The sequence below is a fragment of the Epinephelus lanceolatus genome, chromosome 16 (genome assembly GCF_041903045.1).
Source record: "Epinephelus lanceolatus isolate andai-2023 chromosome 16, ASM4190304v1, whole genome shotgun sequence".
Lineage (NCBI taxonomy): Eukaryota > Metazoa > Chordata > Actinopteri > Perciformes > Serranidae > Epinephelus > Epinephelus lanceolatus.
Genome location: NC_135749.1, coordinates 5,134,695 through 5,157,925, shown reverse-complemented (window position 1 = coordinate 5,157,925; position 23,231 = coordinate 5,134,695). Strand labels below are relative to the sequence as shown.

Here is a 23,231-nt window from a genome sequence, read left to right as displayed (position 1 = left end):
AAGAAGAAGAATACCTAGGATTACAATAGTGTCCTGGCAGCTTAGCTGCTCAGACCCTAATAATAAAGACACAATGACCCTGGTTAATCTGCACCCTAAATAAACTTGACATACTGAAACATGCCAGTAATTTATGTGACTATAGCATTCCCAGCACTGTCTCCATGTCATGTAGCCTTTAAGTTTAAAAATATATTGAGGAGCTGAGTATTTTCTCCCTTTCTTCAAAATCAACTTGAAGTATTCAGCGTCTGTTCAGCTTTGACCTGTTGGGGGCAGCAGCGGACATCCGAGCAGCTACTCTGCCGCAAATGAAGAGGCGAAGAAGAGTGGGACACCGACAACACAGCTAGCTAGCTTACCTGCCTAACGCATAGCTAGCCTCAGTTGGTAACCCACACAATAATGTCACCCTAAATGTAAAGAGAAGAAGAAACAATAAAGCTACAGACTGCGATAACAGGTTTCATGATAGGTACGTTTACAAGTTTAATTCAGTATTTGCGAAAACATGCCAGAGAACTGTTAGCCAGGTGCTCACGCTATGCCATGCTAGCTAATACGCTAGCTACAAATGGGAGCATTAGCGCGCTGCTAACATAGCTAACGTTAGCGGTTCCATACATTTGTTATGTGGAGGTTACTGTTAGCGGAGACTCACACCGGTCATAACAACATGACTGAATGGTTACGTGAATGTAACACTAAATTAGCGCTAGCTTTCATGGAAGAAGGAAATTATCTAGCTAACCTTATTGATAATACTTAACGGGACGTTTGGTGAATTAGAAGCTAGCTAGCGGTTTCTTATTATGGAGGCATCTCTTTGCATCACAAAGCAGTGTTTTAACTGCCTGTATTAAATAGTCACAGCTAAAGGTTGTATAATGTAGTTGTGTATGTACAGTGGGATCCAAAAGGCTGAGACCACACTGAAAATCTGCAATATTTTGATGTCAACCACGAAATAATCAGAAATGTAGAGGACTCAGAAACACAGGAAATTATGACATGTAAAATGAAGAAGAAATATTAAAGATGGTGCACAATTTCCTGGTCAGTAATCACACTTAAGCAAAGTTGTAGCATTGACCAACTTAAATCATTTGTACAGAAGGTCAGATTTCCTTAAGTTGTGTCCTTTCCATTGAAGCATATGTTCAGATGACACTCAGGTTTGATCTTCTCATTCAAGTAACTCCACCTGCAGCAGGTCACTCACCTGTTACAAATGTGGCTGTGCCTCGGCCACCAGTGTGTGAATAGGTGAATGTGGCATAGAGTTTTAAAGTGCTTTGAGAGGTCAGAAGATTAGAGAGGTGCATATGTGCAAGTCCATTGCATCAGCATGTCATTGGTATCGGCTGATATTGGCTTTAAAATGAACTATCAGAATCAACCAACATGCTTTTTCTTAATTTGCACAATGAGTTAATATTACACACATTAAAAAGTATTGTATTTCATGTCTCCATCTGCTTTTGGGCCATCACAATAAGAGTATGCTTGCATAATATGATGTTAATTCCACTACAGAAGAGACTTGGTGATCACTAAAATTAGGTGGGAACAAAGTGGATATATCGATATCTGTATTTGTTATCGGTCAAATGAATTGTTACATATCGGCATAGCAGATATCAGCAAAAAAAATTCCAATATCGTGCATCCCTAATGAAGATCAAGGAGTCCTGACTGTCATGGACTTTCCTCCATTGACCTCAGCTGAACATTTATTGGGGCACTTGAAAACTGAGAAAGCCAAGCACTCTGTGACATCACAGGAAGCTCTTTGAAACATTGTCAAATCCCGCTGGGATAAAATGGGACATGAGGTTTTACACAAACTTGTGAGGTCCATGCCAGTTCGAGTGCATGTTGTTATTAAAGCAAAAAGGGGGACATAACAAATACTGAAATATTCTGAAATTCATGTACTGTTTTCAAAGATTCAACTTTTCAGCTAGTGAAAAAAATACAACACTCAAAACAATTGCAAAGTAGTATCTCAGACTTTTGGACCCGACTGTATATATGCAGTTTATGAGGGCAGTAGGGTTGCAGCGATTAGTCAACTCATCGATGACTATTCGACTATTAAAATAATCAGTGACCATTTTCGTAGTCGACTAATCAGTTTGAGTCATTTTTCATAGAAAAGTACAATAAAAGTACCCCAAAATACTCTTATTGCAGCTTCTTACGTTCAGATATTGGCAGCTTTACACACTCTCCCATGACGGTGAACTAAAACCCTTTGCTGTGAGTATGAAACAAGACATTAAATGACATCATTTTGGGGTTTGGGAGAGACAGACCGACATTTGTCAACATTTTAACACATATTTCGATAAAACGATTAGTCGACTAATCGAAGAAATAATCACCAGATTAGTCGACAGTGAAAATAATCGTTAGTTGCAGCCCTACTGCTAGCCACTTACCACTAGCCTCTCCAGATCTCTTAGGGAGAATGTTTGGAGAGTACAGGTTTAGTTTATTGTATCTTAATTGGACAGTGCTCTCAAAGTGATGTTAGAGGATCCTGACATGAATGTTCTCCCCTGTCAGATGCTGAGGGCACTCTTCCACGATGTATGCTGTGTACAGACAAGCACACACCCCCACGGCGGTGGAGTTTTCTGTGTACTGCAATTTCATATCCAGTAAGGAGAAGAATCTAGTCATTGCTGGAACATCTCAACTGTTTGTCTACAGGATTATCCACGATGTGGAGGTAACTATGTTTCCATTTGGCTTGTGTCATTGTCAAGCTTTGAAATACAAGCATAAATGGTTTTTGTGATATACTGTGTGATGTTGTTATTTCAGAATACGTCAAAGGCTGAAAAGTCCTCAGGTACGTCTAGACATCATATTCAAAGTACATTTTTTACCATAAATGAATGATACAAACCTAAATGAATGCATTTGTGGTCCAACTTTACTCTTTCCTCCCACAGATTCCAAATCTCGTAAAGACAAGCTGGAGCAGGTGGCATCCTTTTCTCTCTTTGGCAATGTGATGTCCATGGCTAGTGTGCAGCTTGTGGGAGCCAACAGAGATGCACTGCTCCTCAGTTTCAAAGATGCCAAGGTATCATCATCTAAACTATGCAATGCCAAATTTTAGATTGCCTAAAATTGTTTCTAACTTACCATTGTGTGTTGGTTGTCTCACCAGTTGTCTGTGGTGGAGTATGACCCTGGGACTCACGACCTCAAGACCCTGTCTCTTCATTACTTTGAGGAGCCCGAGCTCAGAGTATGTAGAAACAAGAGCTCAGTGTTCAGAAGCATTACTTGTCTAAATTAGAATTAATGTTGACATTCACAAGTGAAGGATTAGTTGAACTAATTTGCACTCCTTAAACACTTTCAGGATGGTTTTGTACAGAATGTACACATTCCCATCGTCCGTGTGGATCCAGAGAATCGCTGTGCTGTGATGCTCGTTTACGGCACCCAGCTCGTGGTGTTGCCATTTAGGAAGGACACTCTAACTGATGAACAGGAGGGTGGAGTTGGAGAAGGGTACGCCTGCAATCCACTATACATTCTGTTGATTAAAGTCTTATAGAGTCTGGTTGGCTCGTATCCCAAAACCCTTACAGCACCATAAGATTGATTATATGGCAATTCCCCGGTGGGATCTAATCTTGGTTTTGTTGTTACATGTTAACTGTAACTGTTTATACTGTAGTTGCCATACATTTATATCCATGGTTAGAAAAACAAAGACAAAGGATAGGAAACTGCCATTTGATAAAAAGTGCCCTCTTATATCCTGCTGCTGTTAGAGTTTACACTGACACACATGTACATGTAATTGTCTAACTCTGAGCATTACTATCACTATATCTCATCTATAGGCCTAAATCCAGCTTCCTGCCCAGCTACATCATAGATGTCCGCGAGCTGGACGAGAAGCTGCTAAACATCATCGACATGAAGTTCCTTCACGGCTACTATGAGCCCACGCTGCTCATCCTGTTCGAGCCCAACCAGACATGGCCCGGGTGAGTCCACCACATTATCAGCAGGGGTTGAGGGGTTGATAATTGATCAGTCTATAGCCACAAATAACTGAATGTGTGGGAAACTCTGGTCGTTGTTTGCTATATATGCACAGAGTATGGCCATGACTTTTTTACGTCTGGTTTCTAAGCGTGCCAGATTTGATTAAATGCTTAATGTCTGTTTTCTTATCATTCTTCTAGGCGTGTGGCTGTGCGTCAGGACACTTGCAGCATCGTTGCCATCTCCCTCAACATAATGCAGAAGGTTCATCCTGTCATCTGGTCTCTCAGTAATCTGCCTTTCGACTGTACGCAGGTCATGCCTGTACCCAAGCCAATTGGTGAGCTCCCTCTTTCGTCACCACATATGAACAGTGTGGTCGCTAAGTTCCCATTTCACCATAGATTATTTCTGATGGAATGTGAGATATGGATTTACACTGTGTGAGGTGTGATGTGTTGTTAAAGTGTTTGTGGTTGTAGCTTCTTGCTCACATGTCAAATCTTTTTAGGTGGCGTGGTGGTGTTTGCTGTGAATTCATTGTTGTATCTGAACCAGAGTGTTCCACCATATGGCGTTTCTCTCAATTCTCAGACGAATGGGACCACAGCATTCCCTCTGCGTAAGCATTACCACTAAAAACACACACACCTGTAACTGTATCTTTAATATCTGGCTTTATTAATTTATATATCATTTGATATTTTGCGACGCTCATCTCTGGATAACTTGTTTTGGTTCCCCAGGTGTACAGGAGGAAGTGAGGATCACATTAGACTGTTCCCAGTCTGATTTCATTGCCTATGACAAGATGGTCATCTCTTTGAAAGGAGGAGAAATGTGAGTCATTGTTATTATCACCACCAAACTGCACATAAAGAACAGTGGCAGTTTATGATTTTTCACTGACTGTTTTGGTTTTTGCAGTTACGTGTTGACCCTCATAACTGACGGCATGAGGAGTGTCCGGGCTTTCCACTTTGACAAAGCTGCTGCCAGCGTCCTGACAACCTGTGTAAGTTCTGCTTGTAACTGTGAGCAGCAGCGGTCTGATGAGACAGGTTTTGAGGTTACATAGATAAACTGTGTATGCCACATAAAAATGGTATTCCTAATCTAACAGCTGGGAACCTGAAAATTAATTTGAGATTCAGCTCAGCACTGTGTCAAGTTTTTGTTGGTTGCAAAGTTTCATGAGGCTGTGATTATTGTAGAGTTCACTATAGGTCATTTTATACAGTAATGTCCGTTTTTAAAAAATACCTCACTACAATTAAATGGCTATTATGGGGGTTTATGTCATCACACATGAACAAAATTAGGCTCTTTTAATCCACAAGAGTCTCAGCTTTCCAGTCAGACCCAATATATGTAATTCCAAAACTGTTTAGGGATATGCAGAATTACTCAAATACACACTTGTACTACATGCAAAAAACTGCAGGTTTTTTGCCCCAAACTGCATGGGAGAAGCATAAAGTGGGCGTGTCTGTAAAGGGGAGACTTGTTGGTACCCACAGAACCAATTTTTATTCAGATGTCTTAAGGTGGGAGTTCAAAGGACCCCTGTGAAAATAGCTATGCCAGTTTCTCCCTCGCCAAAGCTTAGCCTAAATTTGGAGCGTTATTTAGCCCCCATCCCGACAAGCTAGCATGGCATGATTGGTACCAGTGGAGTCCTTAGTTTCCTTCTAGTTTAGTATGATACCAGTATCTCACTCTAGCTTTAAAACTCTGCCTGCTACAGTCTCTGAAGGACAGGAAAATGCTGGAGGAATCAGGGTTTGATTGACAAGGTTTTGAAACTAATACCAGTACTTGCAGATTAAATCTACTGGATGCTACAGAAATTACCATTTTTACACCAAATATATATATAAGCAGGGAGATAAAACCTCTGGAAAATATCTTCAGACTTTACCCAAAACCTACAAATAGTTTTTCATATATCTGGTCGACCTTTTAGGGTGTAAAGTAATACTGAATATATATTCAGTTTGGCACACTGTCTATCCTAAATCCTCTAAAAGCTGACAGACTGAAGCCTCACACTCTCCTTGCTCTCCTCCTCCAGATGGTGACCATGGAGCCTGGCTACCTTTTCCTGGGTTCCCGCCTTGGAAACTCTCTGCTCCTGAAGTACACAGAGAAACTTCAGGACACGCCACCAGAGGAGGGCAAAGAAAAGCAGGACAAAGAAAAAGAGAAAGATAAACAGGTGTGTTTGTGATCGTGTAAAATGCAATTTTTAATACAGCCTTTTGTTGTGAAGCACCATCAAAATGCCATCTTTATTTTCACTTGATTCATGATCGTGTAGTTGCAGCGATTTCTTTAGATAAGGTCAGTTTTTCAAAGTAAACGTGTACAACACTCTCTGCCTTCAAAGTAGCCTGTAAACTAAAACACTGCTTATGAATTCCAGGAGGAACCACCAGGCAAAAAGAAGCGAGTAGAATCTTCCACCAACTGGACGGGTATGTCCAAAATCATTTCTGGTATGTGACAGAAGTGTGTGTGCGTGTGATCTGCCTATCTGTGTTTCACTCACCGTCTTTGTTTTGTCAGATGAGGTGGATGAGATAGAGGTGTATGGAAGTGAAGCCCAGTCAGGCACTCAGCTGGCCACATACTCCTTTGAGGTAAACAAAAAAGCTGAATTGCTTGTTATGTAAATGCAGATGTTTATGGAAGGTGACTGATGATCTGTGTTTTCATACAGGTGTGTGATAGCATACTCAACATTGGACCATGTGCTAATGCCTCTATGGGTGAACCTGCCTTCTTATCTGAAGAGGTACACACATTAAAACACTTCCTTGTGTCTCTGTACGTTGTTGTAGGTGGTATCTCACTTTCTTTCACAAGAATTGTATTTTAAAGTTTCTGACTTGTTCATTTTACCCACAGTTCCAGAGCAACCCCGAGCCTGACCTGGAGGTTGTGGTGTGCTCTGGCTACGGCAAGAATGGTGCACTGTCTGTGCTTCAGGTAAACCCTCCCACAGATGTGATGTGCTATTTTAATGCATGTGTTGTGGGTTACCTATATGCATGATAAATGTTACTGCACCATCCTAAAACCTGTGGTCGCGAGGGCCGTCTGCCACAGGTCCAGTGATGGTGCTATAGTGAAGTCTGGGTCTACCAGGGCTGCCTCAGAGAACGGCGGAGTAGCCTGTAAACACCCCAGAAACAAGCTCATAGTTCTTTGTATGCTTTTGTGATTTGTAACGCAGCACATTGTGGCACTTATATACAAGTCTGGAAAGCCTGGGAATGTGCAGTGTACTGCCTCTGATTTGTGGCCCACTGTAAAAAGTTTTAAACCGGTTTGATACTGGACACAGGAGCAGTATATTAGATTTTACCACTAAAAGTTACTCTTGACTCAGCAGCTGCTCTCCAGTGGTACATAATGACAACATGTCCTAACAGCAAGTAAGCATCTGTCTGTCTTGTGGCAGTGCGTCACATCAGGGCTCTCTGTCGACACTGAATCCATTAAATACGCACATCTGTTACGTCATGTACCAATCAGCTACGCGTTCAAGATTAGACTGTAGACATAACCACTTAAAGGGTGGGTGATTAGCTTACTTTCCATCTTCCTACATTTGTAATATTACTTTTTAGGATAGAAAACATGTTTTATATTATGATATTCACTGAGTATGACACACAGTATAGCCAACAGCAAGTAGCCAAGCTTGTTATTAGGGACGGTCATTTAACAGAAAGTTTCAGCTAATTGGTGATCTCCCTCCAGCCAGCTGCTTCCTCATTTTTTATTTTTGTAGTAAAAATGAGGAGGTATCATTAAAAAGATTCCTTATTTCAACTAGTGAAGTTCCTGCAGAATCTCCCTAATGTTTAAAGGGAAGTAGACGAGTCTGAAAGTAAGAAAATAGTCAGAAAACATCTAATCTACAAGGTTAAACATTGTCCAGAAACTATTGCCTATATTATAAGAGCCATTTGAAACATTTTTCAGTAAGCAAAACGCATGTAAAATGCTGCTGAAATGAGTGACACTTTGCACCGTGCATTATGAGCATTGCACATTATCCTACAAATAATGACAACAACTCACTCAGTTAAAGTTCAATCAAATTTACTGAAAGTAACATTCAAAGAAATCTTAAGGAAACGTGCCTTAGGGTAGATGAATAGTAATTCTGGTGCTGACAGACAAGGGTGGCAATGTTTAATCGACTAGTCAGCTAATCAAGCACATCCCTAATCTTAACTTCATCAGTCAGCCCTTCCCCGTCTACTGAGGAGTTTTAAAGCAAGCAACAGGAATAAAAAGAAACATAAAGCTGAAAAAAGTTCAGCTCTAAATGGCACATCGTGTCGCTCGCTGCCAGTTAGGACACTTCTTTCATTAGCTTTAAATCTAAAACGTTGCTCTACGGGTGTAGTTTTACTCTCATGTCTCATCTTGTCACCCCAAAAAAAGCATGACCCTTCTAATAAACCAACATAACACACACTGCTCTACCTCCTCCCACCTCTACTGAAATTTGACGTACTTCATGTTGCTGGTGCTCAGCTCAGCAGTAAATTGCACACGGCCTGTCAGACACTCTGTTAGTCCATTTATAAACAAACATATTATGTTAATCACGTTGTCGTGTTGCTTATTACTAATGCAATACACGGATTTAGTGCCAGGGCGCCGTCGGCACAGGTTGTTGATGTAGGCTACTTTTTAATTTGCCTGAGCGTGTCATAATGATAAATGCCAGTTCAGCCAGTTTGCATAAAATCAAAACGGTTTAAGCTCGTGCACCAGATTGGACGGGCAAAAGTCTGCATTTGACTTTCACACGTTTGTTTTAATTTGTTTCCTTTCTGCTCTCCAGAGAAGCATCCGACCCCAGGTGGTCACTACGTTTGAGCTGCCAGGTTGCCACGACATGTGGACAGTCATCTCAAGTGAAGTCAAGGAAGACAAAAAAGTACAGTGTGTTGTTCTGCTTAACACTTTCAGGTCCTCACTCTAATGAATGTTCACTCCTTTGTGGTGGCATCATGTTTGTTTTTACAGTAAGATTTTCTCGCTCTGTGTTTTTTTGCAGGCTGCTAAAAGCGATGATTCAGAGGATGGGGCCGAGACGGAGACCGCTGAGGATGGTGAAGAGGGAGACCAAGACAAGGACGACAAGGAGAAAGAAGAGGAAGAGAAGACGGAGACTCCCCTGGAGGATGATACGAAGAAGCACGGCTTTCTTATTCTGAGCAGAGAAGATTCAACCATGGTAAAGACACACTTTAATACAGGAAGGAAAAACTAGCTGTTTGGGTGTTATTAATGTAACTCCGTTGTGTTTTTTGTATTAAAAAACGTGTGTTTTTGCGCAGATCCTTCAGACAGGTCAGGAGATCATGGAGCTGGACACCAGTGGTTTTGCAACACAAGGACCCACTGTGTTCGCTGGAAACATCGGCGACAATAAGTACATCATCCAGGTCTCCCCCATGGGCATTCGTCTGCTGGAAGGAGGTAAATTCGAGTTTGATAATAAAGCTAATTGAAGGGATTAAACAAAATGCCAAGTTGTTTTACTCACATGTTCTTTTCTAATTCTGCTTCCAGTGACTCAGCTCCACTTCATCCCTGTGGACCTGGGCTCTCCCATAGTGCATTGCTCTGTGGCGGACCCTTACGTGGTCATCATGACTGCAGAGGGAGTGGTCACCATGTTTGCACTGAAGACCGACACATACATGGGGAAGACACACCGGCTGGCTCTGCAGAAGCCACAGATCCCCACTGTGAGTGTATCATCCTCGACAGTCTGATAGTCTTTTTATTTGACACGTACGCCCCCTGCTGGCCATAATGAAGCTCTTGGACTAGAGTATCTAGTGCTGCAGTTTCAGCAGTGTGACCCTGCTTAATTCTCAACTTAAATAGCTTGCAAGAGTAATTGTTAATTGTTGCCTCTCACTCAACAGCAATCACGTGTGATCACACTGTGTGCGTACCGAGACGTAAGTGGAATGTTCACCACGGAAAACAAGGTGAGCTGCTCCGTCAAAGAGGACGCAGGAATCGTCAGGAGTCAGTCTGAAACAGAGACCACCATCATGGACCTCAGGTAAGAGCATCACCTCCATCATCGCTATGTGTCCTATTTATTACAAATTGATTGATTGATGTTAAATGTGTGTGCAGTAACACAGTGGACGATGAGGAGGAAATGCTGTACGGAGACTCAAACGCCAGCACATCGCACGGAAAGGAGGAAATGAGCCGCAGCTCTGGGGCACAGGGGCTTTCTGGAGAGGGGAGCTCAAGCAAAGCAGAGCCCAGTCACTGGTGCATCATCATCAGGGAGAATGGTGTAATGGAGGTATGGGTCGTATGTTTCATCATAAGAATGTATGTGTCATGCTCCATCAAAATCAGTCAGATGTCACAACTGTTAATTTCTAGATAAACGTGGGTTCATGTCAACGTCTCGGTTTTTGGTTAATTTGGGGTTTTGTTTGATTTAAAATCAACAAAGTCTCAGCTCTCAGAGTATGAAACTCTTCGCCAAACTTAAACAACACAAACATATTTGAAGCTCAAACAGGGCAGGTGTGAAAGCACCCTAAAACTCCAAATAAAAGTGATAAAACAAGTCACATATACACTGTATTTATTAATCAGTTAATGCTGTTTCTTTACTTCCTTTTTGCCACACCTTCATTTTTATTTGAACAGATTTACCAGCTCCCAGACTGGCGATTGGTGTTCCTGGTGAAGAACTTCCCAGTCGGTCAGAGAGTGCTGGTGGACAGTTCGTCTGGCCAGTCAGCAACACAAGGGGATGGTAAAAAAGAAGAAGTGACACGTCAAGGAGACATCCCACTCGTCAAAGAGGTGGCATTGGTTCCACTCGGCTACAATCACAGCAGGCCATATTTACTGGTGAGAGTTTCTCTTCATTAAAGTGCTTCATGAAAATAAAATCAGAACTAAATTTAATGAAAAAGTGTTGTTTTCTAGGTCCATGTGGAACAGGAGCTTCTGATCTATGAAGCGTTCCCTTATGATCAACAGCAGCCACAGAACAACCTGAAAGTGCGCTTCAAAAAAGTAAGAGCTCTGCCCGATAATGATGGACTACATCAAGTCAGATGTGAACTGAGTGAATCTCTAATTTGCTGCTTAACTCTGCACAGGTGCCCCACAACATTAACTTCAGAGAGAAGAAGTCAAAGCTTAAGAAAGATAAGAAGGCAGAGAGCGGCGCCACCGAGGAGAGTTTAGCTGTGAAAAGTCGCATTGCCAGATTCAGATACTTTGAGGACATCTCTGGATACTCAGGGGTGAGGAAGACATTTTTAAAGATGTTTTGTTCTGTTTTTGTCCCCTATTTTGACCCCTGTCTGACCTTGACTATACTGACTTGTATCAGTACAAATTTGGTCACTAGAGCAGTGTTGTCACATTCTCCTGCTGAAGGGAGATGATGTCTGCGCACTTCAATTGTACATCAGTCAAGAAAGGTTGGGTTCGTCACTAATACGAAAGCGAATCACTGTCTCATACGGAAACATGTGGACGGGGGAACAAACTTCGACTTCAACTTATTACATGAAATAGAAAAATCTCAGCCAGGTGGAACGTATCTTTCTGCAAACCTTGATTAGACCTCTGATATATAAATTCATAATAACAATGTCAACATGCCAGTTATAAGCTAACAAGCTAGCAAACAATATCATCTGCTAGTCGCTGATTTTGACAGAAGAGTCTGATTGCGGCGACGGCAAAAACGCCCACGCAGATCATTGTTTTACGCGGAACAGGAACCACCCAACCCCTGTTTTTTTGTCTAATTTACTGACAGTCATATTGCTCTGTTTGTGAAATCAGTGGCATTTTTATTTATCTCACTTTATGTCAGATTCTTCAGTTATTTTACCATCATTTGTGACGTAAATGGAACAAGCGGAGCAAGCTAACATGGGCTTAGTGTTCCATTAACATCAGTAAATTGAATCACCATGATATTGGTCGCTAGCAAGCTCCCAGCTAGCAGTTCAACATCCATTGATGCTAATATTGTAATGCTGGTAGCAAAATGAGAAGTGCTAGCTTGCTAGCTAGCTTGCAGGCTGTATCCCCGAAAATGGTGATTAATTTCATTACTGCTGTCTGTTGTCATTTTTTGTGTGTCTTTACGATGAAGTAATAACTAACAATAATGAACCAGAACCAGCTGTGCATTGATAATAAGGAATGGATGCCTCTAAAAACCATTCCTGTGCCACATAAGCCAGTCATACTCGTACACAGTGGGCGTTTCTGTCCTACATGAGCCAGTGATCTATGTAGGCAGGAATGTCCCGCTGCAGCTGCAATCAGCAGACTTCTTATCTGAGTCCTGGTCAGACTGATGCTCAAATGTATGGCTGAATCTCTTTGATGTTCACTCTAATGTTAGCCATCTTGATATGCACTACTCTTTGACTAGTGAACTTAGCGCTAGTAGCCAGACCTAACTCCAGTGGATGCAGGCAGGGCGCAACGCCAGATCCAAAATTTCTCAAAATCAGGGAGAAAAGATGGATGTGCTTCCACCTATTAGAGCTCAAACAAAATAATAATCATAGCAGAGTATTTTCATACTTTAAAATGTGTCTGGAGAACTGGAGAAACTTTATCTCGCAGCACCAGCATTGTTTTGATTAACCAAACGACTCCCCGCATTTCCTTGTCGTCACAGGTGTTTATCTGTGGTCCGTCTCCTCACTGGATGCTGGTCACCTCTCGTGGAGCCATGAGGCTTCACCCCATGACCATCGACGGCTCCATCGAGTCTTTCTCACCCTTCCACAACATCAACTGCCCCAAAGGTTTCCTCTACTTCAACAAACAGGTACGCACAGGACACATTCACACTTGGGTAGTGATAGTGGAGGTATTTGTCCTCTTCTCCATCAGCTCCACCTACAGAAACACTACTTATATTAAATGCTAATGCGGAAATGGTGCAGATACGATATGCATGTTAATCTGTATGATGTGGGTGAGAAACAGAGTCCATGCCACCATGACCAACTGAGGTTGAGGAACGCCCAAGATGAAGGCTAGTAAACCGAACTCCTGGTGGCTCAAAGCACAATATTCAAAATGATCTTTTAATGATAACCTCAATGTTCCTCAAATACCAAAGTCTGTTTTTTTTTTTTTTACTTTTTCTTTTATCTGTAGTTTCAAGTCCCTTGAACAGTTTTCTGTGTGTGTGTCTCTGTGTGTTTCCCCACAGGGCGAGCTGAGGATTAGCGTCCTGCCCACCTATCTGTCCTACGATGCCCCTTGGCCAGTCAGAAAAATCCCCCTGCGATGCACTGTCCACTACGTCTCCTACCATGTCGAATCCAAGGCAAGGCTCCTCACACTCAGCCCACACATCACCAGAGGCACCGGGGCAGTGACGTGAGACAAATCCATGCTGAAACACATTCCCCCAGACTCAAACACCTCACCTCCACTTGCATAACGCCATGCAAAATAAAAGCGTATCGATCGAGCCGCTTTGAAAAGTTTGAGATGAAAGCCCTCTGGCCTTGAAGTTTTCTTACTGCAAGAGAGAGAAAAAAATCAATGAGGGTGACTTTGAAGGGATTAGTCTTTGATGTGAACTTTCTCTGTGATTTTGGTCTTTTTTTTCCCCTCTTAGGTGTACGCTGTGTGCACCAGTGTGAAAGAGCCCTGCACACGCATCCCCAGGATGACTGGAGAGGAGAAAGAGTACGAAATCATAGATCGAGGTCAGACATGAACACACACACACGCGCGCCTCTCGTTCAACTATTTATACATGTTTTTAGCTTCTATTTGAATTTTTTTTTATTATTTTTCATTTCATTTAGCTGAGTCTTTAAACTTTGAATTCAACCACTGTTGAGACCAGTGGTTTCAAACTTTTTTTGCCCAAGACACACCGAAGGGCAAGCTAAAATCTCAAGGCACACCTGTATTTATATCTGTGCACAATAGCTTCTATAACGTGTGTGATCTCTCTTATTACGACATAAGACAATAAAAATAAGAAGAATGAAATAAGACAGGCAGCTTTCGTGATATTTCTCTTTTCTTTCAGTGGTAGGTCGTCTTCACTGGTGCTTTGTTGTAATTTGCTCCGTACAGTAAGACGATCCGTTGTCCCACTCTCGGCTTTCTTCTTTTAAATGTCGTCATCCCTCACACTGGCTGCCAATCAGGGCTGTTGATGTGTCACACACTTATAATTCCCACATGCGAACGTCAACAATAGGTTCCCCTTGAAGGTTTTTTAAATTAGATTAAACTACATGTGAGGATGGGGACCTTAGGGATACACTGGTTTGGGTTGGACAACTATGGAGCGAATGATTCCAGACAGAGAATCGGGTTTGAGAGGATAATTTAATCTCCAAATGTAGAAAGTTTAAAGTGTGGTCCTGAAAATTCATAAAGGAAAAATATCTTTCAACTCAATTCTTACAAAATATACATTTACAATTTTTAAATCATTACATCCACACTTACTCCCTTAAACAAGTCTAAAAAACACCTCTCCATTCATGATGAGATTACACGTGGTAGATGTTAATAAGAGAGCTAATTAACATAACCTAAATGAGGATCATCTAAGTTAGCACAGGTCCTGACTCAAGCACACACACATCTTGAAGGGACAAAGAAAAGGGCGCTAATTGTCCATGCTAAACTTAATTGTGGTGCTTTCACTGCTGAACTGCTGCCGCTTGAAGCTCGAGCTGGCGAAGCGCATGTCAGTGTGCTGATTGGCGAGCGCGTCCTTAGCCGAGAGCGCGCTAAGGGCTTTCCTACACTTTATGTTTTAGCTAGAGTTTGCCCCTTTATGAGGAAATGTGTGCACACAACAAACTGATACAGTTGATTAAAATTTTATTCAGAATTTTGTGTATAGGCCCAGTTTAATATTGCAGCAGTAATAATGTGTCACAAAATCCCACAGCACACCTGGATTGGTATCATGGCACACCGTTTGAGAACCACTGGTTTAGACTTCTGTGATCGCTCATTAACTTCTTCTCACACACACTCAGAGTGCAGTCGGCCTCTCTGAGCTTGTAGTTTACTAATGTTGTGTCATTTACTAAAGATCATCACACCACTTAGTAATCCTGACTGACTGTTTATTTTCCTCCTTAACACAAATCTGTGGATACATTACAGATGAGCGTTACATTAATCCTCAGCAAGAGAAGTTCTCCATCCAGCTCATCTCTCCAGTCAGCTGGGAGGCCATTCCCAACACACGGTAAAAGCTCTTCTCTTTATACACCACTTTAAGAAACAAGAGAGCAGTTTGCAGAATCAATAAGGAAGCCTTGTTTTAATAGACACAGGGCACCTATGAATGAAGAGGTCCACACAAGCTTGGGGCAGTTTTGTTTTCTCTTTTATTCTCCACCAGGTCGTCTCAGCGGAGGCTTTGTGTTGCTGTTAGGGGTTTAATTGAAAGTCTGGGGTCATTTATCTGCGCCATAGACAATTAATTTAGTCTCACATGGGTGCTTTCGCTTTTTACCGAGGGTCAGTTGGAAATGTCGGGTCATTTATCCAAGCCCCTGGTCTTTTAGCTGCTCTGCATCGTTGTTACCAGGGCTTGTAATGTCACAAGCGTGTGTGTGTGTGTAGAGTTTGCGCTGTGTGTGTAATTCTCAGTTCTACATGCACAAGTGGTCCGATTAAAGTAAAATCAGAGATTTGTCTCAAACACATTGAGGAGAGGTTTTGTGGAGCGGACAGCACTGGCTGTCGAAAGTGCATTTACTGTGACGGAACATCACGGAGAAACTGACACCATGTTTTTCAAAATGTATCAAAACTAGAAAAGTTTGAAAAGGTGCGAGACATTTATATGTATCAACTCAAAGGAACCGATACTGTGAAAATAATTGGTCTGTTCATCACTACCCCACAGGCTCTAGTTCACCTAACAATGGATAGACCCAGGGTGAGGTCGGGTGAGATGGAGGCAGCTGCCTGGAGGGAAGAGACTTCACCCCTTAAAGGGACAGTGCACCCACAAATGAAAATTTAGCCATTATCTACTCACCCATATGCCGAGGGAGGCTCTGGTGAATTTTTAGAGTCCTCACATCACTTGCAGAGATCCAAGGGGAGAGGAGGTAGCAACACAACTGCACACCTAATGGAGGCTGACGGCGCCCCAGATTCAAACGTCCAAAAACACATAATTGAAACCACAAAATATCTCCATACTGCTCGTCTGTAGTGATCCAAGTGTCCTGAAGCCCCGACATAAAAAGTTGTTTGGAAAAATGTCATCCCAAACAACTTTTTATGTTTTATGGGCTTCAGGACACTTGGATCACTACGGACGAGCAGTATGGAGATACTTTGTGGTTTCAATTATGTGTTTTTGGACATTTGAATCTGGGGCGCCGTCAGCCTCCATTAGGTGGAGTTGTGTTGCTACCTCCTCTCCCCTCGGATCTCCGTAAGTGTTGTGAGGACTCTAAAACTTCACCTGAGCCTCCCTCGGCATATGGGTGAGTAGATAATGGCTGAATTTTCATTTTTGGGTGCATTATCCCTTTATCCCTTGTGCTGTGTTCACACTATGAGCGACAACACAATGGCGTGACCAGCTACATTTTCACTAAGTCGCAGTTGAAGTGCTGCTCAAGCGCTCGTTAATACAGCCCCTGGCAAAAATTATGGAATCACCAGTCTTGGAGGATGTTCATTCAGTTGTTTAATTTTGTAGAAAAAAAGCAGATCACAGACATGACACAAAACTAAAGTCATTTCAAATGGCAACGTTCTGGCTTTAAGAAACACTAAAAGAAATCAAGAAAAAAAATTGTGGTAGTCAGTAACAGTTACTTTCTTAGACCAAGCAGAGGGAAAAAATTATGGAATCACTCAATTCTGAGGAAAAAATTATGGAATCACCCTGTAAATTTTCTTTCCCAAAACTAACACCTGCATCAGATTAAATCTGCTCGTTAGTCTGCAGTTAAAAAGGAGTGATCACACCTTGGAGAGCTGTTGCACCAAGTGGATTGACATGAATCATGGCTCCAACATGAGAGATGTGAATTGAAACAAAGGAGAGGATTATCAAACTCCTTAAAGAGGATAAATCATCACGCAATGTTGCAAAAGATGTTGGTTGTTCACAGTCAGCTGTGTCTAAAATCTGGACCAAGTACAAACAACATGGGAAGGTTGTTAAAGGCAAGCATACTGATAGACCAAGGAAGACATCAAAGCGTCAAGACAGAAAACTTAAAGCAATATGTCTTGAAAACAGAAAATGCACAGCAAAACAAATGAGGAACAAATGGGAGTCAACGTCTGTCACCGAACTGTAAGAAATCACCTAAAGGAAATGGGATTTACATACATAAAAGCTAAACGAAAGCCATCATTAACACCTAAACAGAAAAAAACAAGGTTACAATGGGCTAAGGAAAAGCAATCGTGGACTGCAGATGAAAGTCATATTCAGTGATGAATCGCGAATCTGCATTGGGCAAGGTGATGATGCTGGAACTTTTGTTTGGTGCCGTTCCATTGAGATTTATGAAGACGACTGCCTGAAGAAAACATGCAAATTTCCACAGTCATTGATGATATGGGGCTGCATGTCAGGTAAAGGCACTGGGGAGATGGCTGTCATTACATCTTCAATAAATGCACAAGTTTATTTTGACATTTTGGACACTTTCCTTTCTTTCTTTCCCATCAGTTGAAAGGATGTTTGGGGATGATGAAATCATTTTTCAAGATGATAATGCATCTTGCCATAGAGCAAAAACTGTGAAAACATTCCTTGAAGAAAGACACATAAGATCAATGTCATGGCCTGCAAATAGTCCGGATCTCAATCCAATTGAAAATCTGTGGTGGAAGTTGAAGAAAATGGTCCATGACAAGGCTCCAACCTGCAAAGCTGATCTGGCAACAGCAGTCAGAGAAAGTTGGAGCCAGATTGATGAAGAGTACTGTTTGTCACTCATTAAGTCCATGCCTCAGAGACTGCAAGCTGTTATAAAAGCCAGAGGTGGTGCAACAAAGTACTAGTGGTGTGTTGAAGTGTTCTTTTGTTTGTTTGTTTTTCATGATTCCATAATTTTTTCCTCGGAATTGAGTGATTCCATAATTTTTTCCCTCTGCTTGGTCTAAAAAAGTAACTGTTACTGACTACCACAATTTTTTTTTCTTGATTTCTTTTAGTGTTTCTTAAAGCCAGAAAGTTGCCATTTGAAATGACTTTAGTTTTGTGTCATGTCTGTGATCTGCTTTTTTTCTACAAAATTAAACAACTGAATGAACATCCTCCAAGACTGGTGATTCCATAATTTTTGCCAGGGGTTGTATAGTTGCGTCATCCAGGACTTGTGTGTGTCTGCTACTTCGCACAAAGCACCTCGAATGAACATCATCTAAAGTTTGTATTTGATCCAAAAAAATCTCTGCTTTTTATCAATGTCTGAGCCCCATTTTAACATCACATCTTGACGCCCCTTTGCATCACAGTGTGCACCACAATGCACATAAAGCTAGCATAGCATCAGCTAAATAAGCTACAAACAGCCACATATGATTGGTGCATCATTGGAGCACTGAAAAAAGTAGAAGCCAGCTCAGCTTTATTTGTGGCGCATCACACCCATCTGCAGGACAAGTGTTTGTAGCTCAGTTTATAGCTTCATGTCACCGGCTTCCTCTTAAAATGACTCGTAGCCTGAGGCTTTGTCACTTGTAGTGTGAACACAGCATCAGGCTCCCAGATAACGTTATCTTCTGCCTTCTGTTGAGTGGGGAATTTACAGCTCACAGCAACTTAATATGACACAGTCTCTGGCTTTTGTTTGATATCTAGTGCCAGCGAAAACCTCTCTCCATCTCTTAAGCACCTGTCCATGCCCAGTAAATCAAAATTTACAACAAAATTCAGCTACTTTGAAACACTAGTGAGATGGCACAGTAACACTGTTGATATGTGATCATAGCTTGGTGTATATAGTGTGTTTTACAATGGTTTCCAACGCAGCTCAGCCAGTCATCATTAGGCAGGAACACTTAAGTACTAAAAGCTGAAAAGGTGCATGAATGTGCTCTGACGTCACTCCAACCCATTTGTCTCCACAAGGATCGACCTGGAAGAGTGGGAACACGTGACCTGCATGAAGACGGTGGCTCTGAGGAGTCAGGAGACTGTGTCCGGACTGAAGGGCTATGTGGCAGCAGGGACCTGCCTGATGCAGGGGGAGGAGGTCACCTGCAGGGGCCGGGTGAGCAGCACATACACAGTTCCAGCACACTGACACAGAGAGGCCTTCACACTTCCCCACATGATGATGAAAGGAAGCGACTGATGGCTTCTCGTTTTGATTCCTTTGTTCAGATTCTGATCCTGGATGTGATTGAAGTTGTGCCAGAGCCGGGTCAGCCCCTCACCAAGAACAAGTTCAAAGTGCTGTATGAGAAGGAGCAGAAGGGACCGGTGACGGCTCTGTGTCACTGCCACGGGTACCTGGTGTCGGCCATCGGACAGAAGGTCTCACATCTCAACCCTGATTCAAGATACTACTGTTACCTAGTTACTGAGCCGTGCTAGATCTGCCCTTCACTCATAAAAACAGTTATCTTGTCCAAAAAACTAATGACAGACTAACTTAGAATTGCTTGTAAATAAGCTAAAATTGAGTTTTCATGTTCCTCCGTGTTCCCGCAGATCTTCCTGTGGGTCCTGAAGGATAACGACCTGACGGGCATGGCCTTCATCGACACTCAGCTCTACATCCACCAGATGTTCAGCATCAAGAATTTCATCTTGGCTGCAGATCTGATGAAGAGTATCTCACTGCTGCGCTACCAGGAGGAGAGCAAGACGCTGTCGCTCGTCAGCAGGGTGAGGAAGTGACACCACCGAGGCATTTCAAGCCCCTTTTACACTGCCAGATTTTCCACGAATGTTGGGCCGTTTTGCCGGCAAGCTGCGAGCGTTTATACACACGGAGCCGGATTGGCGAGTTGATCTGAGGTGCCCAATTTTCTGCCTCGTAGGGTAGACATATTAACCCGAGGCGGCCTTCTGCAACGGGAGGAGCTGTTGATGACTTGTGGGAGGAGCTGTTGATGACACCACACATGCGACCCACTGGCGGTGGATAAACAGGAAACAGCTGATAGCAGGAATTAGTGAGCAGCTAGTAGCAAGAGGGAAACACAACCCTGACAGACACTGTAAAGATGAGCAACTGGGGAGACAAGGAATTACGCGCCCTCCTTGTCCTCGCAAACGAAGAGGCCATTAACCATCAGATGACGGGGACGGTGAAGAACGGGCCGACTTACGAGAGAATCGCCGAAGGACTGACCAGCCGCGGCTTCCCTCCCACGTCACTGTTTATGTCACACGCTGAGCTACATGTTTTGTTACTTGTTCACGATGATACCGGTGTAATTTTTAATATCATATGAAAAAAGAATATCTCGATACTCTCGATATTTCGACTTTTCGACATATGGATGTCATACTGTTAATCACGGCAACAAAGCATGGCTCAAAGCGAAATTATTACCGACTCCGCGGTGGTTCCAAAAAGAGGAGCAGCTTCAGTAGTGTGGAATAAACTGTGGCAGTAGAGGCAGTAATTCTAGTTTACTGTATCATAATTATAAAAGGTGGTTTGTTGATGAACATATTTCCAGTATCAGTAATCGAGGTAGCAAGCAGTGTTCCATAATTGCATGCATTTAACTGTTCCCTCTCAGAGTGAGGGCCAGAGGAGGTTACAGACAATCAGGCCTAAGTGTTGTATTTGAGTGGAGAGGAAGATTAAGTGGAACCTGTGGGCTGCAGCACACACAGTGGAGTGTTTATTGATTAAGATGTACGAGTGAGTATTGATGGTGTGTCTTCTGTGGGGCTTCGGTTGAGTTAATCTTGCGGAGAGCAGCTCTGGCAGCTGGAGATAATTCAGGGAGTGTAGCTGTCTTTGTCGGGATTTAACACTTCTCTTACTGTGTTGGCAACAGGATGCAAAACCCCTGGAGGTTTACAGCATCGAATTCATGGTGGATAACAACCAGCTGGGATTCTTGGGTAATGTTTTAATGCCATTAGGGAGCTAATTCACTTCAGTTAATAAAAAATATCCGTCTGTTCTTCTTCATTGACTTTTCTTTTTCCTTTCAGTGTCGGATCGAGACAAGAACCTCTATGTATATATGTATTTACCTGAAGGTATGTAACAAAGACACACGTACATGTAATGTGTCTCAGCATCAATGCACGTCCGGTCATGTGATGTGTGGTGTGTGTTTGCAGCTAAAGAGAGCTTTGGAGGAATGCGGCTGCTGAGGCGAGCCGACTTCAACGCCGGAGCGAACATTAACACGTTCTGGCGGATGCCGTGCAGAGGAGCGCTGGACACTGGCAGCAAAAAGGCTCTGACCTGGGACAACAAGCACATCACGTGGTTTGGTAAGTGGCCAAGACTGCTGTCAGAGTAGCTGTAGCTAACACCTTTACGAGAGAAGAGTAGAGACGTGTCTACAGGTGATGGGAAAATGGAAAGTGACTCCTGGAATGATGATTGAGATAATCTATCTGTGGTCTGTGTTTAGTGGACTTGACAAAAGTTATATTCCATAAACAGCATTACAGCAGGTAGCCTGGCACTTAAACAGCCTGCGAGATGTTATATTGTCTCAAGAAAATAAACGACTGGAGTCAGGGGAAGATACAAACAAACTGCAGACACTGATATAATCCCGGGCTGTAGGTAAAGGAGCGAGAAGCCACAGATGTAGAGGAGAGGATGGTCGTGTTCCTGAGGAGCTGCATTTATGTTTGACAGAGTTAAACTGGTTGTTGTGCTGGTTTGTGAGGCGACAGAAGTGTTGGCCTCTCTCTCTCTCTTCTAAAATCAGCACAGGAGGGTGTTTGTAAATGAGCGAGGACAGATTTAATCAGACTCAGGCTGAGACCTCCATCACCAAAGGTCGATGATGCATTCAAGTGCACCGCAGAGTCGTTCTTCCGAGTTCAGTGTGTTAATAAGGTTTAAGTTTTAATGTGGAAACAATAATATAAAGATGATGTGTTGTATTTTATCGCCATGAAGTATGATGGGGGACTCATTTTTCAGATTTTTCTGACATCACATGAATGCAGCACAAGTCTGCCGAGGTCACTGAGTCGCCTATAGTGCCCTCAAAGATGCTTATGTGGCCTTCGTGGGATGCTGAAATGCGTTAAAATGAATATTGCTTTCATTGATGTAAACTTAAACATGACTGGTAGTGCACTGAAGAGGTTTTTGGGGCAGGCGCCAAAACTGTAAAAAGAATCGGATTGCCCGTCACTGTTTGAGAGCTTCACATATTCAGTGTGGACTAAACCTTGTTTTTTAACATCTGTGTCCCCACAGCGACTCTCGACGGAGGAGTCGGCATGCTGCTCCCCATGCAGGAGAAGACTTACCGTCGTCTGCTCATGTTGCAAAATGCTCTCAACACCATGCTGCCTCATCACGCTGGTCTGAACCCAAAGGCCTTCAGGTCTGCAGCTGCCTGTAGTGCTACCTGAGACCATATTTACTTGTGTTTTGATTCACACAGAAGAGATACAAATGAAACAACTGATGTTTGATCAAACCATTTATGTGTATCCTGCGTCCAGAATGCTGCACACCAACAGACGCAGCCTGCAGAACGCTGTGCGAAACATCCTGGACGGAGAGCTCCTGAACAAGTACTTGTACCTCAGCACAATGGAGCGCAGTGAGCTCGCCAAGAAGATCGGTACCACTCAGGACATAGTAAGTGCACTAACAGACGAGAGGATGCACTCAAGTCAGCTTTCTTTTTCTAACTCCCCCCTCTCATTGTGTCCTCCCTTCATCACCAGATCCTGGATGACCTTCTGGAGATCGACAGAGTCACGGCTCATTTCTGAGCGCCACATTCCCACGTCTCGTCCACTCAACGCTGTTTTATACTGAACGGAGAATATGTTTTGTTACGGCCCTCTTTGTGCAGAAGTGATTTGTTTTTCTTACCTGTTAGATGAGAGAAAGGGCAGTCGTGTTTCTTAGGATGTTTGTATTAAAAAAAGATAATTTACACAAGCTGTGTGTGTGTGTGTGTGTGTTTATTGAGCTCTGCGTGATAAAGACATGGAAACCTTA

General features: G+C 42.7%; 1 protein-coding gene across 1 annotated transcript; it reads left to right on the top strand.

Moving 5' to 3' along the window:
• The first annotated feature begins 307 nt into the window (after nucleotides 1-307).
• On the top strand, nucleotides 308-23,169 carry cpsf1 (cleavage and polyadenylation specific factor 1). The gene is made up of 38 exons (XM_033637504.2): nucleotides 308-475; nucleotides 2,572-2,737; nucleotides 2,833-2,860; nucleotides 2,964-3,097; nucleotides 3,185-3,265; nucleotides 3,383-3,534; nucleotides 3,873-4,019; nucleotides 4,221-4,360; nucleotides 4,532-4,642; nucleotides 4,767-4,860; nucleotides 4,948-5,035; nucleotides 6,095-6,238; nucleotides 6,446-6,497; nucleotides 6,589-6,662; nucleotides 6,743-6,817; nucleotides 6,931-7,011; nucleotides 8,888-8,983; nucleotides 9,104-9,283; nucleotides 9,387-9,528; nucleotides 9,622-9,800; nucleotides 9,984-10,126; nucleotides 10,204-10,381; nucleotides 10,738-10,944; nucleotides 11,023-11,112; nucleotides 11,199-11,345; nucleotides 12,749-12,901; nucleotides 13,292-13,408; nucleotides 13,706-13,796; nucleotides 15,229-15,313; nucleotides 19,184-19,325; nucleotides 19,439-19,591; nucleotides 19,769-19,945; nucleotides 21,076-21,142; nucleotides 21,236-21,283; nucleotides 21,368-21,523; nucleotides 22,473-22,602; nucleotides 22,724-22,862; nucleotides 22,952-23,169. The coding sequence occupies exons 2-38, from the start codon at nucleotides 2,594-2,596 to the stop codon at nucleotides 22,997-22,999; spliced, it is 4,413 nt and encodes a 1,470-aa protein (XP_033493395.1). The 5' UTR covers nucleotides 308-475; nucleotides 2,572-2,593; the 3' UTR covers nucleotides 23,000-23,169.
• Nucleotides 23,170-23,231: the final 62 nt, after the last annotated feature.

Bases quoted from the DNA above. Each gene is read 5' to 3' on its own strand.
- cpsf1 (XM_033637504.2), top strand. From the start codon at position 2,594: ATGTATGCTGTGTACAGACAAGCACACACCCCCACGGCGGTGGAGTTT. The intron at 3,266-3,382 runs GTATGTAGAAAC...AAACACTTTCAG, and splicing joins TTGAGGAGCCCGAGCTCAGA to GATGGTTTTGTACAGAATGT. The intron at 19,326-19,438 runs GTGAGCAGCACA...TCCTTTGTTCAG, and splicing joins AGGTCACCTGCAGGGGCCGG to ATTCTGATCCTGGATGTGAT.